The sequence below is a fragment of the Mustelus asterias genome, unplaced genomic scaffold, assembly GCF_964213995.1.
Source record: "Mustelus asterias unplaced genomic scaffold, sMusAst1.hap1.1 HAP1_SCAFFOLD_1330, whole genome shotgun sequence".
NCBI classification, from domain to species: domain Eukaryota; kingdom Metazoa; phylum Chordata; class Chondrichthyes; order Carcharhiniformes; family Triakidae; genus Mustelus; species Mustelus asterias.
Genome location: NW_027591275.1, coordinates 1 through 20,544, shown reverse-complemented (window position 1 = coordinate 20,544; position 20,544 = coordinate 1). Strand labels below are relative to the sequence as shown.

Here is a 20,544-nt window from a genome sequence, read left to right as displayed (position 1 = left end):
GCATATTTAAAAAGGAAGGTAGTCAAACTGATGTGATTGTACACATTGGTGAAAATGATGTAGGTAGGAAGAGCAGGGGGTCATACGAGAGAAATTCAGGGAGTTGGGTGCTAGGCTAAAAAGTAAGACCTCCAGGGTAGCAATCTCTGGACTGCTCCCGGTGTCGAGTGCAAGTGAGGCTCGGAACAGGGAGATTCTACAGTTGAACGCGTGGCTAAAGGACTGGTGCAAGAGGGAGGGTTTTAAATACATAGATAACTGGGAAATCTTCAAGTCAGGATGGCAACTGTACAGAAAGGATGGGTTACATCTTAACTGGAAGGGAGCAAATATCCTGGCTGGGAGTTTTGCGAGAGTGTTTCGGCAGGATTTAAACTAGTGTGGCAGGGGGGTGGGGAACAAAACAGGAGGTCAGTAAATACTGAGGCTGGGGTCGAGCTGGGGGCCAGGGCAAGGCAAGCTAAGAAGAGGAGCACTCTGGAGGAGGAGGACCTGACTGGGCCTGGAGGTCTGGAGTGCATCTGCTTCACTGCGAGGAGTGTAACGGGTAAAACAGACGAACTTAGGGCCTTAATGCTTATGCGGAATTTGGATGTGGTTGCGGTGACGGAAACTTGGTTAAAAGGACAGGACTGGCAGCTGAATATTCCGGGGTATAAGTGTTTTAGGCGAGACAGAGGAGGGGCTCAAAAAGGTGGGGGAGTAGCGATATTAGTTAAGGAGCATATTACCGCGGGGCAGAGGGTAGACAACTTAGAGGGGTCATGTACTGAGTCGCTGTGGGTGGAACTCAGAAACAGGAAGGGTGCAGTCACTATGCTGGGGGTGTACTACAGACCACCCAACAGCCCACGGGAAGTGGAGGAAAGGATATGTCAGGAGATTCTGGATAGGTGCAGAAAAATAGGGTTGTTGTAGTGGGGGACTTTAATTTCCCTGGCACAGACTGGAAAGTGCTTAGAGCTGGGGGTCCGGACGGGGAGGAATTTGTAAAATGCGTACTGGAAGGTTCTTTGGAACAGTATGTAGATAGCCCGACTAGAGAGGGGGCTATACTGGACCTAGTTCTGGGAAATGAGCCCGGTCAGGTCGTCAAAGTTTCAGTAGGGGAACATGTGGCAAATAGTGACCACAACTCTGTTAACTTTAGGATAGTAATGGACAAGGATGAGTGCTGTCCTACGGGCAGGGTGCTGAATTGGGGGAAGGCTGACTATAGCCGGATTAGGCAGGAATTGGTGGATGTTGATTGGGAGAGGATGTTCGAGGGTAAGTCCGCGTCTGGCATGTGGGAGTCTTTTAAGGAACTATTGATAAGGCTGCAGGATAGGCATGTGCCTGTAAAAAGGAAAGATAGGAAAGGTAGGATTCGAGAGCCGTGGATAACCAGGGAAATTGAGGATCTGATTAAAATGAAAAGGGAGGCGTACGTTAAGTCCAGGCAACTGAAAACAGATGGACCTCTGGAGGAATACAGAGAGAGTAGGAAAGAACGCAAACGGGGAGTTCGAAGGGCAAAAAGAGGTCACGAGATGTTTTTGGCAGGCAGGATTAAGGAGAATCCTAAGGCATTCTACTCATACGTTAGGAACAAAAGAGTTGTCAGGGAGAAAATCGGACCTCTCAGGGACAAAGGAGGGGAATTATGCTTAGAACCCAAGGGAATAGGGGAGATCCTAAATGAATAGTTGATGGTGCAAATCAGCACAAGTGGGTACGGTCTAGTGGCCATTACAGAAACGTGGCTGAAAGGTGACCAGGACTGGGAGATGAATATCCAGGGGTATCAGGCGTTTAGGAAGAATAGACAGGAAGGAAAAGGTGGTGGGGTCGCGCTATTAATAAGAGATAATATCAGGGTAGTACTGAGGGATGACATAGGGTCTGAGGAACAAAACATGGAATCGTTATGGGTAGAGATGAGGAATAGTAGAGGGAGAAAGACACTAGTAGGTGTGGTATATAGGACCCCAAATAATAATGTTGAGGTAGGGAGGGCTATAAACAAGCAGATAAGGGATGCGTGTAAAAACGGAACGGCAATAATCATGGGGGACTTCAACATGCACATTGACTGGCAGACTCACGTCGGTAAGGGTGGAATGGAGGAAGAGTTCTTAGAATGCTGTCGGGATCGTTTCCTTGAACAGCATGTTACGGAACCGACGAGGGAACGAGCTATTTTGGATCTGGTATTGTGTAACGAGGTAGGTAGAATTAAGGATCTTATTGTGAAGGACCCTCTTGGGTCTAGTGACCACAATATGGTCGAAGTTCTGATTCAGATGGAAGAGGGGAAAGTTTGGTCCCAAACCAGTGTCCTCTGTTTGAACAGAGGGAAATATGATAGGATGAGGGATGAATTGGCTAAGGTAGACTGGGAGAGCAGGCTGGCAGGTAGGATAGCTGAGGAGCAGTGGAGGATTTTTAAGGAGATCCTTTTCAGTTCTCAGCAAAAATATATTCCAGCAAAAAACAAGGATTGTAAGAAAAGGGAAAACCAGCCGTGGATAACGAAGGAAATAAAGGAGTATTAAAATAAAAACAGCTGCGTACAGAGTGGCCAAAAATAGTGGAGAAACAAGTGATTGGGAAAAATTTAAGAAACAACAAAGAGAGACTAAGAAAGCGATAAAGAAAGGAAGGATAGACTATGAAGCTGGGCTAGCAATTAATATAAAAAAATGATAGTAAAAGTTTTTATAAATATATAAAAAGGAATAGAACATAGAACATAGAACATAGAACATTACAGCGCAGAACAGGCCCTTCGGCCCACGATGTTGCACCGACCAGTTAAAAAAAAAACTGTGACCCTCCAACCTAAACCAATTTCTTTTCGTCCATGAACCTATCAACGGATCTCTTAAACGCCCCCAAACTAGGCGCATTTACTACTGATGCTGGCAGGGCATTCCAATCCCTCACCACCCTCTGGGTAAAGAACCTACCCCTGACATCGGTTCTATAACTACCCCCCCTCAATTTAAAGCCATGCCCCCTCGTGCTGGATTTCTCCATCAGAGGAAAAAGGCTATCACTATCCACCCTATCTAAACCTCTAATCATCTTATATGTTTCAATAAGATCCCCTCTTAGCCGCCGCCTTTCCAGCGAAAACAATCCCAAATCCCTCAGCCTCTCCTCATAGGATCTCCCCTCCATACCAGGCAACATCCTGGTAAACCTCCTCTGCACCCTCTCCAAAGCCTCCACATCCTTCCTGTAATGTGGGGACCAGAACTGCACACAGTACTCCAAGTGCGGCCGCACCAGAGTTGTGTACAGTTGCAACATAACGCTACGACTCCTAAATTCAATCCCCCTACCAATAAACGCCAAGACACCATATGCCTTCTTAACAACCTTATCTACTTGATTCCCAACTTTCAGGGATCTATGCACACATACACCTAGATCCCTCTGCTCCTCCACACTATTCAAAGTCCTCCCGTTAGCCCTATACTCAACACATCTGTTATTCCTACCAAAGTGAATTACCTCACACTTCTCCGCATTAAACTCCATCCGCCACCTCTCGGCCCAACTTTGCAACCTGTCTAAGTCTTCCTGCAAACTACGACACCCTTCCTCACTGTCTACCACACCACCGACTTTGGTGTCATCAGCAAATTTGCTAATCCACCCAACTATACCCTCATCCAGATCATTAATAAATATTACAAACAGCAGTGGCCCCAAAACAGATCCCTGAGGTACACCACTTGTAACCGCACTCCATGATGAATATTTACTATCAACCACCACCCTCTGTTTCCTATCCGCTAGCCAATTCCTGATCCAATTTCCTAGATCACCCCCAATCCCATACATCTGCATTTTCTGCAGAAGTTTGAATAGAGTGGCTAGAGTGAATGTTGGACCCTTGGAGGACGAGAGGGGGGAGTTAATAGTGGGAAATGAGGATATGGCTGAGTCTTTAAATAAGTTTTTTGTGTCGGTCTTCACGGTGGAGGACACAAATAGTTTGCCAAATATTAACGATAGCGGGTTGGCAGCAGGAGAAATACTTAATACAATTAATGTTACCAGAGAGGCAGTGCTGGGTAGACTAATGGGACTGAAGGTGGACAAGTCCCCGGGTCCGGATGGAATGCATCCCAGGGTATTGAAAGAAATGTCAGAGGTAATAGTGGATGCGTTAGTGATTATTTATCAAAACTCGTTGCATTCTGGGGTAGTGCCGGTTGATTGGAAAACGGCTAATGTTACGCCGCTGTTTAAAAAAGGAAGGAGACAAAAGGCGGGTAACTATAGGCCGGTCAGCTTAACGTCTGTAGTAGGGAAAATGCTGGAATCCATTATTAAAGAGGAGATAGCAGGGCATCTGGATAGAAATGGTTCGATCAATCAGACGCAGCATGGATTCATGAGGGGAAAGTCGTGCTTGACGAACATGTTGGATTTTTATGAAGATGTGACGAGGGCGGTTGATGGAGGAGAACCGGTGGATGCGGTGTTTTTGGATTTCCAAAAGGCGTTTGATAAGGTGCCCCATAAAAGGCTGCTGAAGAAGATTAGGGCACACGGAGTTGGGGGTAGTGTGTTAAAGTGGATTGGGGACTGGCTATCCGACAGGAAGCAAAGAGTCGGAATAAATGGGTGTTTTTCCGGTTGGAGGAAGGTAACGAGTGGCGTGCCGCAGGGATCGGTACTCGGGACGCAACTATTTACCATTTACATAGATGATCTGGAGGAGGGGACGGAGTGTAGGGTAACGAAGTTTGCAGACGACACAAAGATAAGTGGAAAAGTGAATCGTGTGGAGGACGGAGAAGATCTGCAGAGAGATTTGGACAGGCTGAGTGAGTGGGCAAGGATATGGCAAATGGAGTATAACGTTGATAAATGCGAGGTTATACACTTTGGAGGAAATAATAACAAATGGGATTACTATCTCAATGGAAACAAATTAAAACATGCTACCGTGCAAAGGGACCTGGGGGTCCTTGTGCATGAGACGCAAAAGCCCAGTCTGCAGGTACAACAGGTGATCAAGAAGGCAAATGGGATGTTGGCCTATATCGCGAGGGGGATAGAATATAAAAGCAGGGATGTCTTGATGCACCTGTACAGGGCATTGATGAGGCCGCAGCTGGAATACTGTGTGCAGTATTGGTCCCCTTATATGAGGAAGGATATATTGGCATTGGAGGGAGTGCAGAGAAGGTTCACCAGGTTGATACCGGAGATGAGGGGTTTGGATTATGAGGAGAGGCTGAGGAGATTGGGTTTGTACTCGTTGGAGTTTGGAAGGATGAGGGGGGATCTTATGGAGACTTATAAGATAATGCAGGGGCTGGATAGGGTGGAGGCGGAGAGATTCTTTCCACTTAGTAAGGAAGTTAAAACTAGAGGACACAGCCTCAAAATAAAGGGGGGGTCGGTTTAAGACAGAGTTGAGGAGGAACTTCTTCTCCCAGAGGGTGGTGAATATCTGGAATTCTCTGCCCACTGAGGTGGTGGAGGCTACCTCGCTGAATATGTTTAAAGCGCGGATGGATGGATTCCTGATCGGTAAGGGAATTAAGGGTTATGGGGATCAGGCGGGTAAGTGGTACTGATCCACGTCAGATCAGCCATGATCTTATTGAATGGCGGGGCAGGCTCGAGGGGCGAGATGGCCTACTCCTGCTCCTATTTCTTATGTTCTTATGTTCTTATGTAATACTTTGCATCGGAATTCACGAAGGAGAGGGGCGTGTTAACCGGGAGTGTCTCGGAGGGAGGTGTTGACCCATGAGAGAAAATCTCCATTACAAGAGAGGAAGTGTTAGGTTTTTTAGGGAACATGAAAACTGGAGTTTAGGAGGTTGAGGGGAGATCTGATAGAAACTTACAAGATAATGAACGGCTTACTTAGGATGGACGTAGGGAAGTTGTTTCCATTAACAGGGGAGACTAGGACGCGGGGGCACAGCCTTAGAATAACAGGGAATCACTTTAGAACAGAGATGAGGAGACATTTCTTCAGCCAGAGAGTGGTGGGTCTGTGGAATTCATTGCCACAGAGGGCTGTGGAGGCCGAGACGTTGAGCGTCTTCAAGACAGAAATTGATAAATTCTTGATTTCTCGAGGAATTAAGGGCTATGGGGAGAGAGCGGGTAAATGGAGTTGAAATCAACCATGATTGAATGGTGGAGTGGACTCGATGGGCCGAATGGCCTTACTTCCGCTCCTATGTCTTATGGTCTTATGACAAAGCCCCAGGGCCTGATGGCATCTATCCTCGACTGCTCAGGGAAACGAGAGATGAAATTGCTGGGCCTCTGACGGAAATCTTTGTCGCTTCTTTGGACACGGGTGAGGTCCCTGAGGATTGGAGGATAGCGAATGTGGTCCCGTTGTTTAAGAAGGGTAGCAGGGATAACCCAGGAAATTATAGGCCGGTGAGCTTGACGTCCGTGGTCGGGAAGTTGTTGGAGAGGATTCTTAGAGACAGGATGTATGTGCATTTAGAACGGAACAATCTCATTAGTGACAGACAGCATGGTTTTGTAAGAGGGAGGTCGTGCCTTACAAATTTGGTGGAGTTTTTTGAGGAAGTGACAAAAACGGTTGATGAAGGAAGGGCCGTGGATGTCGTCTATATGGATTTCAGTAAGGCATTTGACAAAGTCCCACATGGCAGGTTGGTTAAGAAGGCTAAGGCTCATGGGATACAAGGAGAAGTGGCTCGATGGGTGGAGAACTGGCTTGGCCATAGGAGACAGAGGGTAGTGGTCGAAGGGTCTTTTTCCGGCTGGAGGTCTGTGACCAGTGGTGTTCCGCAGGGCTCTGTACTGGGACCTCTGCTATTTGTGATATATATAAATGATTTGGAAGAAGGTGTAACTGGTGTAATCAGCAAGTTTGCGGATGACACGAAGATGGCTGGACTTGCGGATAGCGAAGAGCATTGTCGGGCAATACAGCAGGATATAGATAGGCTGGAAAATTGGGCGGAGAGGTGGCAGATGGAGTTTAATCCGGATAAATGCGAAGTGATGCATTTTGGAAGAAATAATGTAGGGAGGAGTTATACAATAAATGGCAGAGTCATCAGGAGTATAGAAACACAGAGGGACCTAGGTGTGCAAGTCCACAAATCCTTAAAGGTGGCAGCACAGGTGGAGAGGGTGATGAAGAAGGCATATGGCATGCTTGCCCTAATTAGACGGGGCATAGAATATAAAAGTTGGCACATGATGTTGCAGCTGTATAGAACGAAGGTCAGGCCACATTTGGAATACTGCGTCCAGTTCTGGTCGCCGCAATACCAGAAGGACGTGGAGGCGTTAGAGAGAGTAGAGAGAAGGTTTACCTGGATGTTGCCTGGTATGGAGGGTCTTAGCTATGAGGAGAGATTGGGTAGACTGGGGTTGTTCTCCTTGGAAAGACGGAGAATGAGGGGAGATCTAATAGAGGTGTACAAGATTATGAAGGGTATAGAGTGAACAGTGGGAAGCTTTTTCCCAGGTGGGAGGTGACGATCACGAGGGGTCACGGGCTCAAGCTGAGAGGGGCGAAGTATAACTCAGATGTCAGAGGGACGTTTTTTACACAGAGGGTGGTGGGGGCCTGGAATGCGCTGCCAAGTAGGGTGGTGGAGGCAGGCACGCTGACATCGTTTAAGACTTACCTGGATAGTCACATGAGCAGCCTGGGAATGGAGGGATACAAACGATTGGTCTAGTTGGACCAAGGAGCGGTACAGGCTTGGAGGGCTGAAGGGCCTGTTTCCTGTGCTGTACTGTTCTTTGTTCTTTGTTTTGGTTACCTAATTACAGGAAGGATATTAATAAGGTTGAAAGAGTGCAGAGAAGGTTTACAAGGATGTTGCCGGGACTTGAGAAACTGAGTTACAGAGAAAGGTTGAATAGGTTAGGGCTTTATTCCCTGGAGCGTAGAAGAATGAGGGGAGATTTGATAGAGGTGTATAAAATTATGGTGGGTATATATAGAGTGAATGCAAGCAGGCTTTTTCCACTGAGGCTAGGGGAGAAAATAACTAGAGGACATGGGTTAAGGGTGATGGGGGAAACGTTTAAAGGGAATATTACGGGGGGCTTCTTCACACAGAGAGTGGTGGGAGTTTGGAATGAGCTGCCAGATGAAGTGGTGAATGCGGGCTCACTTTTAACATTTAAGAAAAACTTGGACAGGTACATGGAAGAGAGGGGTGTGGAGGGATATGGTCCAGGTGCAGGTCAGTGGGACTAGGCACAAAAATGGTTTGGCACAGGCAAGAAGAGCCAAAAGGCCCGTTTCTGTGCTGTAATACATAGAACATAGAACAGTACAGCACAGAACAGGCCCTTCGGCCCACGATGTTGTGCCGAGCTTTATCTGAAACCAAGATCAAGCTATCCCACTCCCTATCATCCTGGTGTGCTCCATGTGCCTATCCAATAACCGCTTAAATGTTCCTGAAGTGTCTGACTCCACTATCACTGCAGGCAGTCCATTGTACACCCCAACCACTCTCTGCGTAAAGAACCTACCTCTGATATCTGTCCTGTATCTCCCACCACGAACCCTATAGTTATGCCACCTTGTAATAGCTCCATCCACCCGAGGAAATAGTCTTTGAACGTTCACTCTATCTATCCCCTTCATCATTTTATAAACCTCGATTAAGTCTCCCCTCAGCCTCCTCCGCTCCAGAGAGAACAACCCGAGCTCCCTCAACCTTTCCTCATAAGACCTACCCTCCAAACCAGGCAGCATCCTGGTAAACCTCCTCTGCACTCTTTCCAGCGCTTCCACATCCTTCTTATAGTGAGGTGACCGGAACTGCACACAATATTCCAAATGTGGTCTCACCTCGGTCCTGTACAGTTGCAGCATAACCCCACGGTTCATAAACTCCAACCACCTGTTAATAAAAGCTAACACACTATAGGCCTTCTTCACAGCTCTATCCACTTGAGTGGCAACCTTTACAGATCTGTGGATATGGACCCCAAGATCTCTCTGTTCCTCCACAATCTTCAGAACCCTACCTTTGACCCTGTAATCCACATTTAAATTCGTCCTACCAAAATGAATCACCTCACATTTATCAGGGTTAAACTCCATTTGCCATTTTTCAGCCCAGCTTTGCATCCTATCTATGTCTCTTTGCAGCCTACAACAGCCCTCCACCTCATCCACTACTCCACCAATCTTGGTGTCATCAGCAAATTTACTGATCCACCCTTCAGCCCCCTCCTCTAAGTTATTAATAAAAATCACAAAGAGCAGAGGACCAAGCACTGATCCCTGCGGCACTCCGCTAGCAACCTGCCTCCAATCCGAAAATTTTCCATCCACCACCACCCTCTGTCTTCGATCAGACAGCCAGTTACCTATCCAATCGGCCAACTTTCCCTCTGTCCCACACCTCCTTACTTTCATCATATGCCGACCATGGGGGACCTTATCAAACGCCTTACTAAAATCCATGTATATGACATCAACTGCCCTACCTTCATCAACACACTTAGTTACCTCCTCAAAAAATTCTATCCAATTTGTGAGGCACGACTTGCCCTTCACGAATCCGTGCTGACTATCCCGGATTAATCCGCATCTTTCTAAATGGTCGTAAATCCCATCTCTAAGGACCTTTTCCATCAATTTACCAACCACCGAAGTAAGACTAACCGGTCTATAATTACCAGGGCCATTTCTATTCCCTTTCTTAAACAGAGGAACAACATTCGCCATTCTCCAGTCCTCTGGCACCATCCCCGTAGACAGCGAGGACCCAAAGATCAAAGCCAAAGGCTCTGCAATCTCATCCCTTGCCTCCCAAAGAATCCGAGGATACATTCCATCAGGCCCAGGGCACTTATCGACCTTCAGTTTATTCAAAACGGCCAGGACATCCTCCCTCTGAACATCTATTTCCTCCAGCCTATTAGCCTGTAACACCTTCTCTTCCTCAAAATAATGGCCCCTCTCCTTGGTGAACACTGAAGAAAAGTATTCATTCATCACCTCTCCTATCTCTACTGACTCCATACACAAGTTCCCACTACTGTCCTTGACCGGCCCTAACCTCACTCTGGTCATTCTTTTGTTCCTCACATAAGAGTAAAAAGCCTTGGGGTTTTCCTTCATCCGACCCGCCAAGGACTTCTCGTGTCCCCTCCTAGCTCTCCTAAGCCCCTTTTTCAGCTCATTCCTTGCTAACTTGTAACCCTCAATCGAGCCATCTGAACCTTGTTTCCTCATCCCTACATAAGCTTCCCTCTTCCTTTTCACAAGACATTCCACCTCTTTCGTGAACCATGGTTCCCTCACTCGGCCATTTCCTCCCTGCCTGACAGGGACATACCCATCAAGGACATCCAGTATTTGTTCCTTGAAAAAGTTCCACTTTTCATTAGTTCCTTTCTCTGACAGTTTCTGTTCCCATCTTATGCCCCCTAATTCTTGCCTAATCGCATCATAATTACCTCTCCCCCAATTGTAAACTTTGACCTGCCATACGGCCCTATCCCTCTCCATTGCAATAACAAAAGACACCGAATTGTGGTCACTATCTCCAAAGTGCTCTCCCACAACCAAATCTAACACTTGGCCCGGTTCATTTCCCAGTACCAAATCCAATGTGGCCTCACCTCTTGTCGGCCTATCCACAGATTGTGTCAGGAAACCCTCCTGCACACACTGCACAAAAACTGCCCCATCCGAACTATTTGACCTACAAAGGTTCCAATCAATATTTGGAAAGTTAAAGTCCCCCATGACAACAACCTTGTGACCCCCACACATATCCATAATCTGCTTAGCAATTTCTTCCTCCACATCTCTATTACTATTTGGGGGCCTATAGTAAACTCCTAACAATGTGACCGCTCCTTTCCTATTTCTAACCTCAGCCCATATTACCTCAGTATGCAGATCCCCCTCAAAGTGCCTTTCCGCAGCCGTTAAACTATCCTTGATTAACAATGCCACTCCTCCACCTCTTTTACCAGCTTCCCTACACTTAGTGAAACATCTATACCCCGGAACGTCCAACAACCATTCCTGTCCTTGTTCTACCCACATCTCCGTAATGGCCACAACATCGTAGTCCCAAGTACCAATCCACGCCCCAAGTTCATCTACCTTGTTCCGGATGCTCCTTGCATTGAAGTAGACACACTTCAACCCACCTTCCTGTCTACCGGTACCCACCCTTGACCCTGATACCTTCCCCAATACCTCACCACCCTCACTGACTTCTGGACTACAACTCCTTTTCCCACTCCCCTGACAAATTTGTTTAAACCCCCCTGAAGAGCCGTAACAAATTTCCCTCCCAGGATATTGGTGCCCCTCTCGTTCAGGTGCACCTCGTCCTGTTTGTACAGGTCCCACCTTCCCCAGAATGTGTTCCAATTATCCACGTATCTGAAACCCTCCCTCCTACACCATCCCTGCAACCACATGTTTAACTGCACTCTCTCCCTGTTCCTCAACTCGCTATCACGTGGCACCGGCAACGTACCAGAGATGACCACATGTTTTGTCTTGGCTCTCAGCTTCCAGCCCAGCTCCAGAAATTCCTGCTTTAAATCCCCGTCCCTTCTCTTACCTATGTCATTGGTACCAATGTGTACCACGACTTGTGACTGTTTCCCCTCCCCCTTCAGAATCCGGAAAACACGGTCTGAGACGTCACGGACCTTGGCATCCGGTAGGCAACATACCATCCGTGAGTCTCTTTTGCTGCCACAGAACCTCCTATCTATCCCTCTAACTAACGAGTCCCCAATAACTATTGCCCTCCCGCTCTGCCCCTTACCCTCCAAAGCCACAGAGACGGACACAGTGCTGGAGATCCTCTCACTGCGGCTCACCACTGGTATGTCATCCCCCTCAACCGTATCCAAAGCGGAATACTTGTTGCTAAGGGGAACGACCACCGGGGATCCCTGCACGGATTGCTTCCTCCCAGCCCCTCTCACCGTCACCCATCTGTTTTCATTCCTCGGAGTAACTGTATTCCTGAAGCTTCTGTCTATGGCCACCTCTGCGTCCCTAATGATCCTAAGTTCATCCAACTCCAGCTCCAGTTCCCTAACATGGTTTTGGAGGAGCTGCAGATGGGTGCACTTCCCACAGGTGTAATCAGCAGGGACACTGTCGTCGTCCCTCACCTCAAACATAGTGCAAGAGGAACATAGCACTGCCTGCACACCCATCCCCTCTAGATACCTTGCCAGTACCAGGTAGAAACAGCAAAAATGAATTAAACTCACCCCTGCTCGCCCTTTCTGCCTAAGCCCTGTGAGCCAAAGCCTTATAGCTCACACTCTGCTTCCCACTCACTACACTGCCCACTCCCGACGCTGCCCGCTGTATACTGCAGCCTACCTTTTATACTTAGCGCGCTTAAAAAACCCTTCCCAGACTCCTTAGCAGCCCACTTCCAGTTTTCACTTTAAACTTAAAATACTACTGCAAAAGTAAAGGCCAAAAAAAACCACACACTAGCTGACTAATTAAATAAATAAACAATTCAATTAATCTCTCACCAGCACTGCTGCCTCCAATCACTCCCTCTCAGCTTGCTCCAGTGGAACAATGTTCTATGGTTCTAATAAGGGGCATGGATCAGCTGGATAGTCAATATCTTTTCCCAAAGGTAGGGGAGTCTAAAACTAGAGGGCATAGGTTTAAGTGAGAGGGGAGAGATAAAAAAGGGTCCAGAGGGGCAATTCTTTCACACAGAGGGTGGCGAGTGTCTGGAACAAGCTGCCAGAGGTAGTAGTAGAGGCAGGTACAATTTTGTCTTTTAAAAAGCATTTAAACAGTTACATGGGTAAGATGGGTAGAGAGGGATATGGGTCAAACGCGGGCAATTGGGACTAGCTTAGGTGTTAAAAAAAGGAGTGGCATGGACAAGTTGGGCTGAAGGGCCTGTTTCCATGCTGGAAACCTCTTTGACTCACATTCCCCAAACCTCCTGCCTCTCACCTTGAACCTATATCCCCTCGTGACTGACCCTTTCAAAGTTTATTTATTAGTGTCACAAGTAGGCTTACATTAACACTGCAATGAAGTTACTGCAAAAATCCCCTAGTCGCCACACCTGGCGCCTGTTTTTGTGCACTGAGGGAGAATTTAGCATTGTCAATGCACCTAACCAGCACGTCTTTGAGACTGTGGGAGGAAACCGGAGCACCCGGAGAAAACCAACGCAGGCACGGGGAGAACGTGCAGACTCCGCGCAGACAGTGACCCAAGCCAGGAATTTTATCTTCTATGAACCCGGGTCCCTGGCGCTGTGAGGCAGCAGTGCTCACCACTGTGCCACCGTGCTGCCCTCAGGGGAACAGCTGCTCCTTATCCACGTCCCTCATAATCTTGAACAACTCGATAAGGTCACCCCTCAGTCTTCTCTGCTCCAACAAAACAACTCAAGCCTATCCAACCTCTCTTCATAACTTAAGTGTTCCATCCCAGGCAGCATCCTGGTGAATCTCCTCTGCACCCCCTTCAGTGCGTTCACATCCTTCCTATAATGTGGCGACCAGAACTGCACACAGTGCTCCAGCTGTGGCCTCACCAAAGTTCTATACAACTCCAACCCGACTTCCCTGCTTTTGTAACCAATGCTTCCATTGATAAAGGAAAGTGTCCCATCCGCCTTTTTCACCACCCTACTAACATGCCCTTCCGCTTTCAGAGATCTGTGGACAAATACGCCAAGTCATAGAGTCAGACAGCACAGAAAAGGCCTTAGGCCCATCGAGTCCACACCAACAATATCTACCACTAAAGGGCACATGAATCCCATTTTCCCGCACTTGTCCCATATCTCTGAATGTTATGATATTTCACGTGTTCATCCAAACATTTTTTAAAGGTTGTAAGGTTTCTGGCCTCCACTACCTTCCCAGGCAGCGCATTCCAGATTCCTACCACCCTCTGGGTGAAAAGTTGTTTTCTCAACTCCCCTCTGAATCTCCTGCCCCTCATCGTAAAACTGTCCCCCCTCGTGATTGACCCTTCAACCAAGGGGAACAGCTGTTCCCTACTCACCTTGTCCATACCCATCATAATGTTATACACCTGAATCATGTCCCCCCTCAGCCTTCTCTGCTCTAAGAAAACAATCCAAGCCTATCCAGTCTCTCCTTATTGCTCAAATATACAGAAGGATATATTGGCATTGGAGGGAGTGCAGAGAAGGTTCACCAGGTTGATACCGGAGATGAGGGGTTTGGATTATGAGGAGAGGCTGAGGAGATTGGGTTTGTACTCGTTGGAGTTTAGAAGGATGAGGGGGGATCTTATGGAGACTTATAAGATAATGCGGGGGCTGGATAGGGTGGAGGCGGAGAGATTCTTTCCACTTAGTAAGGAAGTTAAAACTAGAGGACACAGCCTCAAAATAAAGGGGGGTCGGTTTAAGACAGAGTTGAGGAGGAACTTCTTCTCCCAGAGGGTGGTGAATCTCTGGAATTCTCTGCCCACTGAGGTGGTGGAGGCTACCTCGCTGAATATGTTTAAAGCGCGGATGGATGGATTCCTGATCGGTAAGGGAATTAAGGGTTATGGGGATCAGGCGGGTAAGTGGTACTGATCCACGTCAGATCAGCCATGATCTTATTGAATGGCGGGGCAGGCTCGAGGGGCTAGATGGCCTACTCCTGCTCCTATTTCTTATGTTCTTATGTTCTTATAAATGCTTCATCCCAGGCAGCATCCTGGTGAATCTCCTCTGCATCCTCTCCAGTGCAATCACATCCTTCCTATAGTGAGGTGGCCAGAACTGCACACACTACTCCAGCCTAACCAACTCTCTGTACAACTCCGTAAGAAGTCTCACAACATCAGATTAAAGTCCAACAGGTTTATTTGGTAGCACAAGCTTTCGGAGCGCTGCCCCTTCATCAGTTAGCACTGCTGCTTCACAGCACCAGGGACCCAGGTTCGATTCCGGCTTGGGTTACTGTCGGTGTGGAGTCTGCACATTCTCCCCGTGTCCGTGTGGGTTTCCTCCAGGTGCTCCAGTTTCCTCCCACAGTCCAAAGATGTGCTGCTTAGGTGCATTGGTCATGCTAAATTCTCCCCGTGTACCAGAACAGGCACCAAAATGTGGCAAAAGGGGATTTTCACAGTAACTTCATTACAGTGTGAATGTAAGCCTACTTGTGACTAATAAATAAACTGTGTATAATTCCCCCAAGATTCCTGTTTCTCTGAGCCTCCCAGTGTCCCGCCATTCATTAAATACTCCCTCTTCTTGTTTCTTCTTCCAAAGTGCATCACCTCGCACTTATCAGGGTTAAATACCATCTGCCACTGCTCTGCCCATCTGACCAATCCAATCTCTCTGTAACCGACTGCCATCTTCTTCACCATTAACCACCTGACCAACTTGGTGTCACCTGCAAACTTGCTTCACATTCCTATCGACATCATTTATGCCCCTTTGTTGCACAGAGCTTTCGAGTTCCATGCTGGTCATTGAGATTGCAGAGCCTTTGGCTTTGATCTTTGGGTCCTCACTGTCCACGGGGATAGTGCCAGACGACTGGAGAGTGGCGAATGTTGTTCATCCATTTAAGAAAGGGAATAGAAATGACCCTGGTAATTATAGGCCGGTTAGTCTGACTTCGGTGGTTGGTAAGTTGATGGAAAAGGTCCTTAGGGATGGGATTTACGACCATTTAGAAAGATGCAGATTAATCCGGGATAGTCAGCACGGATTCGTGAAGGGCAAGTCGTGCCTCACAAATTTGATAGAATTTTTTGAAGAGGTAACTAAGTGTGTTGATGAAGGTAGGGCAGTTGATGTCATATACATGGATTTTAGTAAGGCGTTTGATAAGGTCCCCCATGGTCGGCTTATGATGAAAGTAAGGAGGTGTGGGATAGAGGGAAAGTTGGCCGATTGGATAGGTAACTGGCTATCTCATAGAATTGGATAGAATCTCATAGACTATCTCCCGAGGCATGGTACATTGGGGAAACCATGCAGACGCTACGACAACGGATGAATGAACACCGCTCGACAATCACCAGGCAAGACTGTTCTCTTCCTGTGGGGGAGCACTTCAGCAGTCAAGGGCATTCAGCCTTGGATCTTCAGGTAAGCGTTCTCCAAGGCGGCCTTCACGACACACGACAGCGCAGAGTTGCTGAGCAGAAACTGATAGCCAAGTTCCGCACACATGAGGACGGCCTAAACCGGGATGTTGGATTTATGTCACATTATCAGTAACCCCCACAGCTTGCCCCTGGTCTTGCAGAATCTCACTAGCTGTTCTGTCTGGAGACAATACACATCTCTTTAACCTGTGTTGAATGCTCCCTCCACCCACGTTGTCTGTACCTTTAAGACCTGGCTGGCTGTAGGGATTCGCATTCTAATTAGTATTCTGTAACTTGATTTCTGTGTCTGTGCACTGTTTGAGAGCACATTTCCACTCCATCTGACGAAGGAGCAGGGCTCCGAAAGCTTATGGTATTTGCCACCAAATAAATCTGTTGGACTTTAACCTGGTGTTGTGAGACTTCTTACTAGAACATAGAACATAGAACATTACAGCGCAGAACAGGCCCTTCGGCCCACGATGTTGCACCGACCAGTTAAAAAAAAAAACTGTGACCCTCCAACCTAAACCAATTTCTTTTCGTCCATGAACCTATCTACGGATCTCTTAAACGCCCCCAAACTAGGCGCATTTACTACTGATGCTGGCAGGGCATTCCAATCCCTCACCACCCTCTGGGTAAAGAACCTACCCCTGACATCGGTTCTATAACTACCCCCCCTCAATTTAAAGCCATGCCCCCTCGTGCTGGATTTCTCCATCAGAGGAAAAAGGCTATCACTATCCACCCTATCTAAACCTCTAATCATCTTATATGTTTCAATAAGATCCCCTCTTAGCCGCCGCCTTTCCAGCCTTACTATCTCATAGAAGACAGAGGGTGGTGGTGGATGGAAAATTTTTGGACTGGAGGCAGGTTGCTAGCGGAGTGCGACAGGGATCAGTGCTTGGTCCTCTGCTATTTGTGATTTTTATTAATGACTTAGAGGAGGGGGCTGAAGGGTGGATCAGTAAATTTGCTGATGACACCAAGACTGGTGGAGTGGTGGACTGCAAGGAGACATAGATAGGATGCAAAGCTGGGTTGAAAAATGGCAGATGGAGTTTAACCCTGATAAATGTGAGGTGATTCATTTTGGTAGGACTAATTTACAGGTGGATTACAGGGTCAAAGGTAGGGTTCTGAAGACTGTGGAGGAACAGAGAGATCTTGGGGTTCGTATCCACAGATCTCTGAAGGTTGCCACTCAAGTGGATAGAGCTGTGAAGAAGGCCCATAGTGTGTTAGCTTTTATTAACAGGGGGGTTATGCTGCAACTGTACAGGACCTTGGTGAGACCGCATTTGGAATATTGTGTGCAGTTCTGGTCACCTCACTATAAGAAGGATGTGGAAGCGCTGGAAAGAGTGCAGAGGAGATTTACCAGGATGCTGCCTGGTTTGGAGGGTAGGTCTTATGAGGAAAGGTTGAGGGAGCTCGGGCTGTTCTCTCTGGAGCGGAGGAGGTTGAGGGGAGACTTAATAGAGGTTTATAAAATGATGAAGGGGATAGATAGAGTGAACGTTCAAAGACTATTTCCTCGGGTGGATGGAGCTATTACAAGGGGGCATAACTATAGGGTTCATGGTGGGAGATATAGGAAGGATGTCCAATGTAGGTTCTTTACTAACAGAGTGGTTGGGGTGTGGAATGGACTGCCTGCAGTAATAGTGGAGTCAGACACTTTAGGAACATTTAAGCGATTATTGGATAGGCACATGGAGCACACCAGGATGATAGGGAGTGGGATAGCTTGATCTTGATTTCAGATAAAGCTCGGCACAACATCGTGGGCTGAAGGGCCTGTTCTGTGCTGTACTGTTCTATGTTCTATTGAGTGCTTTCTTGTCAAATTACTCCTTCCAAAGTGTATCACCTCACACTTTTCAGGGTTAAATTCCATCTGCCACTTATCTGCCCATTTGACCATCTCGTCTCCATCTTCTTGTAGCCCAAGACACTCCGCCTCACTGTTAACCACTCGGCCAATCATTGTGTCATCTGCAAACTTACTGATCCTACCCCCCACATAGTCATCAATGTCATTTACATAAATGATGAATAATAGGGGGGCCCAACACAGATCCCTGTAGTACACCACTGGACACTGGCTTCCAGTCACGAGCACAGCCTTCTGCCATCACCCTCTGTCTCCTTCAACTGAGCCAATTTTGAATCCACTTTATCAAATTACCCTGTATCCCATGTGAATTTACCTTCTTTACAAGTCTCCCATGTGGGACCTTGTTAAAGGCTTTGCTGAAATCCATATAAACGACATCGACTGCACTAACCTCATCTACACACCTGGTCACCTCCTCAAAAAATTCAATCAGATTTGTTAGGCATGACCTCCCTCTGACGAAGCCACGCTGACTATCCCTGATCAAGCTTTGCCTTTCCAAGTGGAGATAGATGCTCTCCTTTTGAAGTTTCTCCAATAGTTTCCCTGCCACTGACGTGAGACTCACTGGTCTGTAGTTCCCTGGTTTATCTCGACAACCCTTCTTAAATAGTGGAACCACATTAGCTGTTCTCCAGTCCTCTGGCACCTCCCCGATGGCCAGAGAGGAATTGAAAATTTGGGTCAGAGCCCCTGCAATCTCCTCCCTTGCCTCCCACAACAGCCTAGGGCACAATTCATCCAGACCTGGAGATTTATCCACTTTTAAGGCTGCCAACACCTCCAATACCTCATCCAAGCCCTATGTCAATTTGCTTGGGTACAGGAACAGGGATGTCTTGTTGTAATTGTACAGGGCCTTGGTGAGGCCATCCTGGAATATTGTGTGTATATATGGTCTCCTTATCTGAGGAAGGATGTTCTTGCTCTCGAGGGGGTGCAGAGAAGGTTTATTCCTGAGATGGCAGGACCAACGTATGAGGAGAGATTGAGTCAGTTAGGATTGTTTTCGCAGGAGTTCAGAAGAATGAGGGGGGAATCACATAGAGACTTATAAAATTCTAACAGGGCTAGACAGGGTAGATGCAGGGAGGGTGTGCCCGACGGTGGGGGAGTCCAGAACCAGGGGTCACAGTCTGAGGATTCAGGGTAGACCATTTAGGACAGAGATGAGGAGACATTTCTTCCCCAATTCCAGCCTCTGGAATTGAATGTTTTCAAGAAGCAGTTAGATAAAGTACTTGAGGTGAAGGGGATCAAAGGATATGAGGGGGAAGGCGGGATCAAGCTGTTGAGTTGGATGATCCACCATGATCAGAATGAATACAAAGCAGGCTCGAAGGGCGAATGGCCTCCTTCTGCTCATGTTTTATGGTCTTATTTATTAAGAAAGTTCAAAACAGCGATAGACAGCTTTCCTGTCTCTCAGGGAATCCAGTGAGAATTGGGGAACGGTAAGTGGATATGGAGAGGAAGATTAACCAAGATTACATTGGCAGGTGCCGCAGATTCCAGGGTCTGAATGGTCTAGGCCTGTTCAGATTAGGTATGACAGCAAACGCGCAATGAATAAACAGTACTCCTGGAACGTAGGGTTCACCTAAAATACTGACAGCGAGCGGCCAGAATCACACGATGCGCAGCAAACCGCTTCTTCTCCACGAGAAAGGTAACATCGCTGTACTCCTCGTGGTGAATCAGGAAACCGACATGTTCCGACAAGATGTGAACATGATTGATCTCACCAATGGAAGTGTACGGATGTAACTGGTGGCTGTTGCTCATGTTGGCACCAATTACTGTCGACCTGAAGTGAAAAAATAAAAAACACCAAATGGTCAAACGTTTGCAGTCGGTGCGCGGCGGGGGTCACAGTCGGTGCCCGGCGGGGGTCGCAGTCGGTGCGCGGCGGGGGTCACAGTCGGTGCCCGGCAGGGGTCGCAGTCGGTGCCCGGCGGGGGTCACAGTCGGTGCCCGGCGGGGGTCGCAGTCGGTGCGCGGCGGGGGTCGCAGTCGGTGCGCGGCGGGGGTCGCAGTCGGTGCCCGGCAGGGGTCACAGTCGGTGCCCGGCGGGGGTCGCAGTCGGTGCCCGGCGGGGGTCGCAGTCAGTGCCCGGCGGGGGTCGCAGTCGGTGCCCGGCAGGGGTCGCAGTCGGTGCCCGGCGGGGGTCGCAGTTGGGACACAGCGGAGTGACAGTCAGTACGCGGCGGCTTCAATCACTCACAGTTGATATGCAGTGGGGTCAACAATTCACCCTTTCATAATACAGTACGTCTTCTCTCTCTGTTTCTCTCTCTCTCTCTGTCTGTCTCTCTCTGTCTCTCTCTGTCACTCTCTCTCTGTCTCTCTCTCTCTGTCTCTCTCTCTCTCTCTCTGTCTCTCTCTCTCTCTGTCTCTGTCTCTCTCTGTCTCTGTCTCTCTCTCTCTGTCTCTGTCTCTCTCTCTCTGTCTCTCTCTCTCTGTCTCTCTCTCTCTGTCTCTCTCTGTCTCACTCTCTCTGTCTCTCTCTCTCTGTCTCTCTCTGTCTCTCCCTCTGTCTCTCTCTCTCTGTCTC

At 47.9% G+C, this 20,544-nt stretch overlaps 1 protein-coding gene across 1 annotated transcript in view; it reads right to left on the bottom strand.

The window, feature by feature from the left end:
- LOC144488152 (BTB/POZ domain-containing protein 9-like) overlaps positions 1-20,434 on the bottom strand; it is a 68,230-nt gene extending 47,796 nt beyond the window's left edge. Inside the window, exons 1-2 of the mRNA XM_078206173.1 lie at positions 20,215-20,434; positions 19,591-19,797 (exon numbers count right to left, since the gene is read on the bottom strand). Of these exons, the coding sequence (XP_078062299.1) occupies positions 19,591-19,775 (185 nt within the window). The 5' untranslated portion in view covers positions 19,776-19,797; positions 20,215-20,434. The remainder of the gene's footprint in view (positions 1-19,590; positions 19,798-20,214) is intronic.
- Between the last annotated feature and the right edge of the window lie 110 nt (positions 20,435-20,544).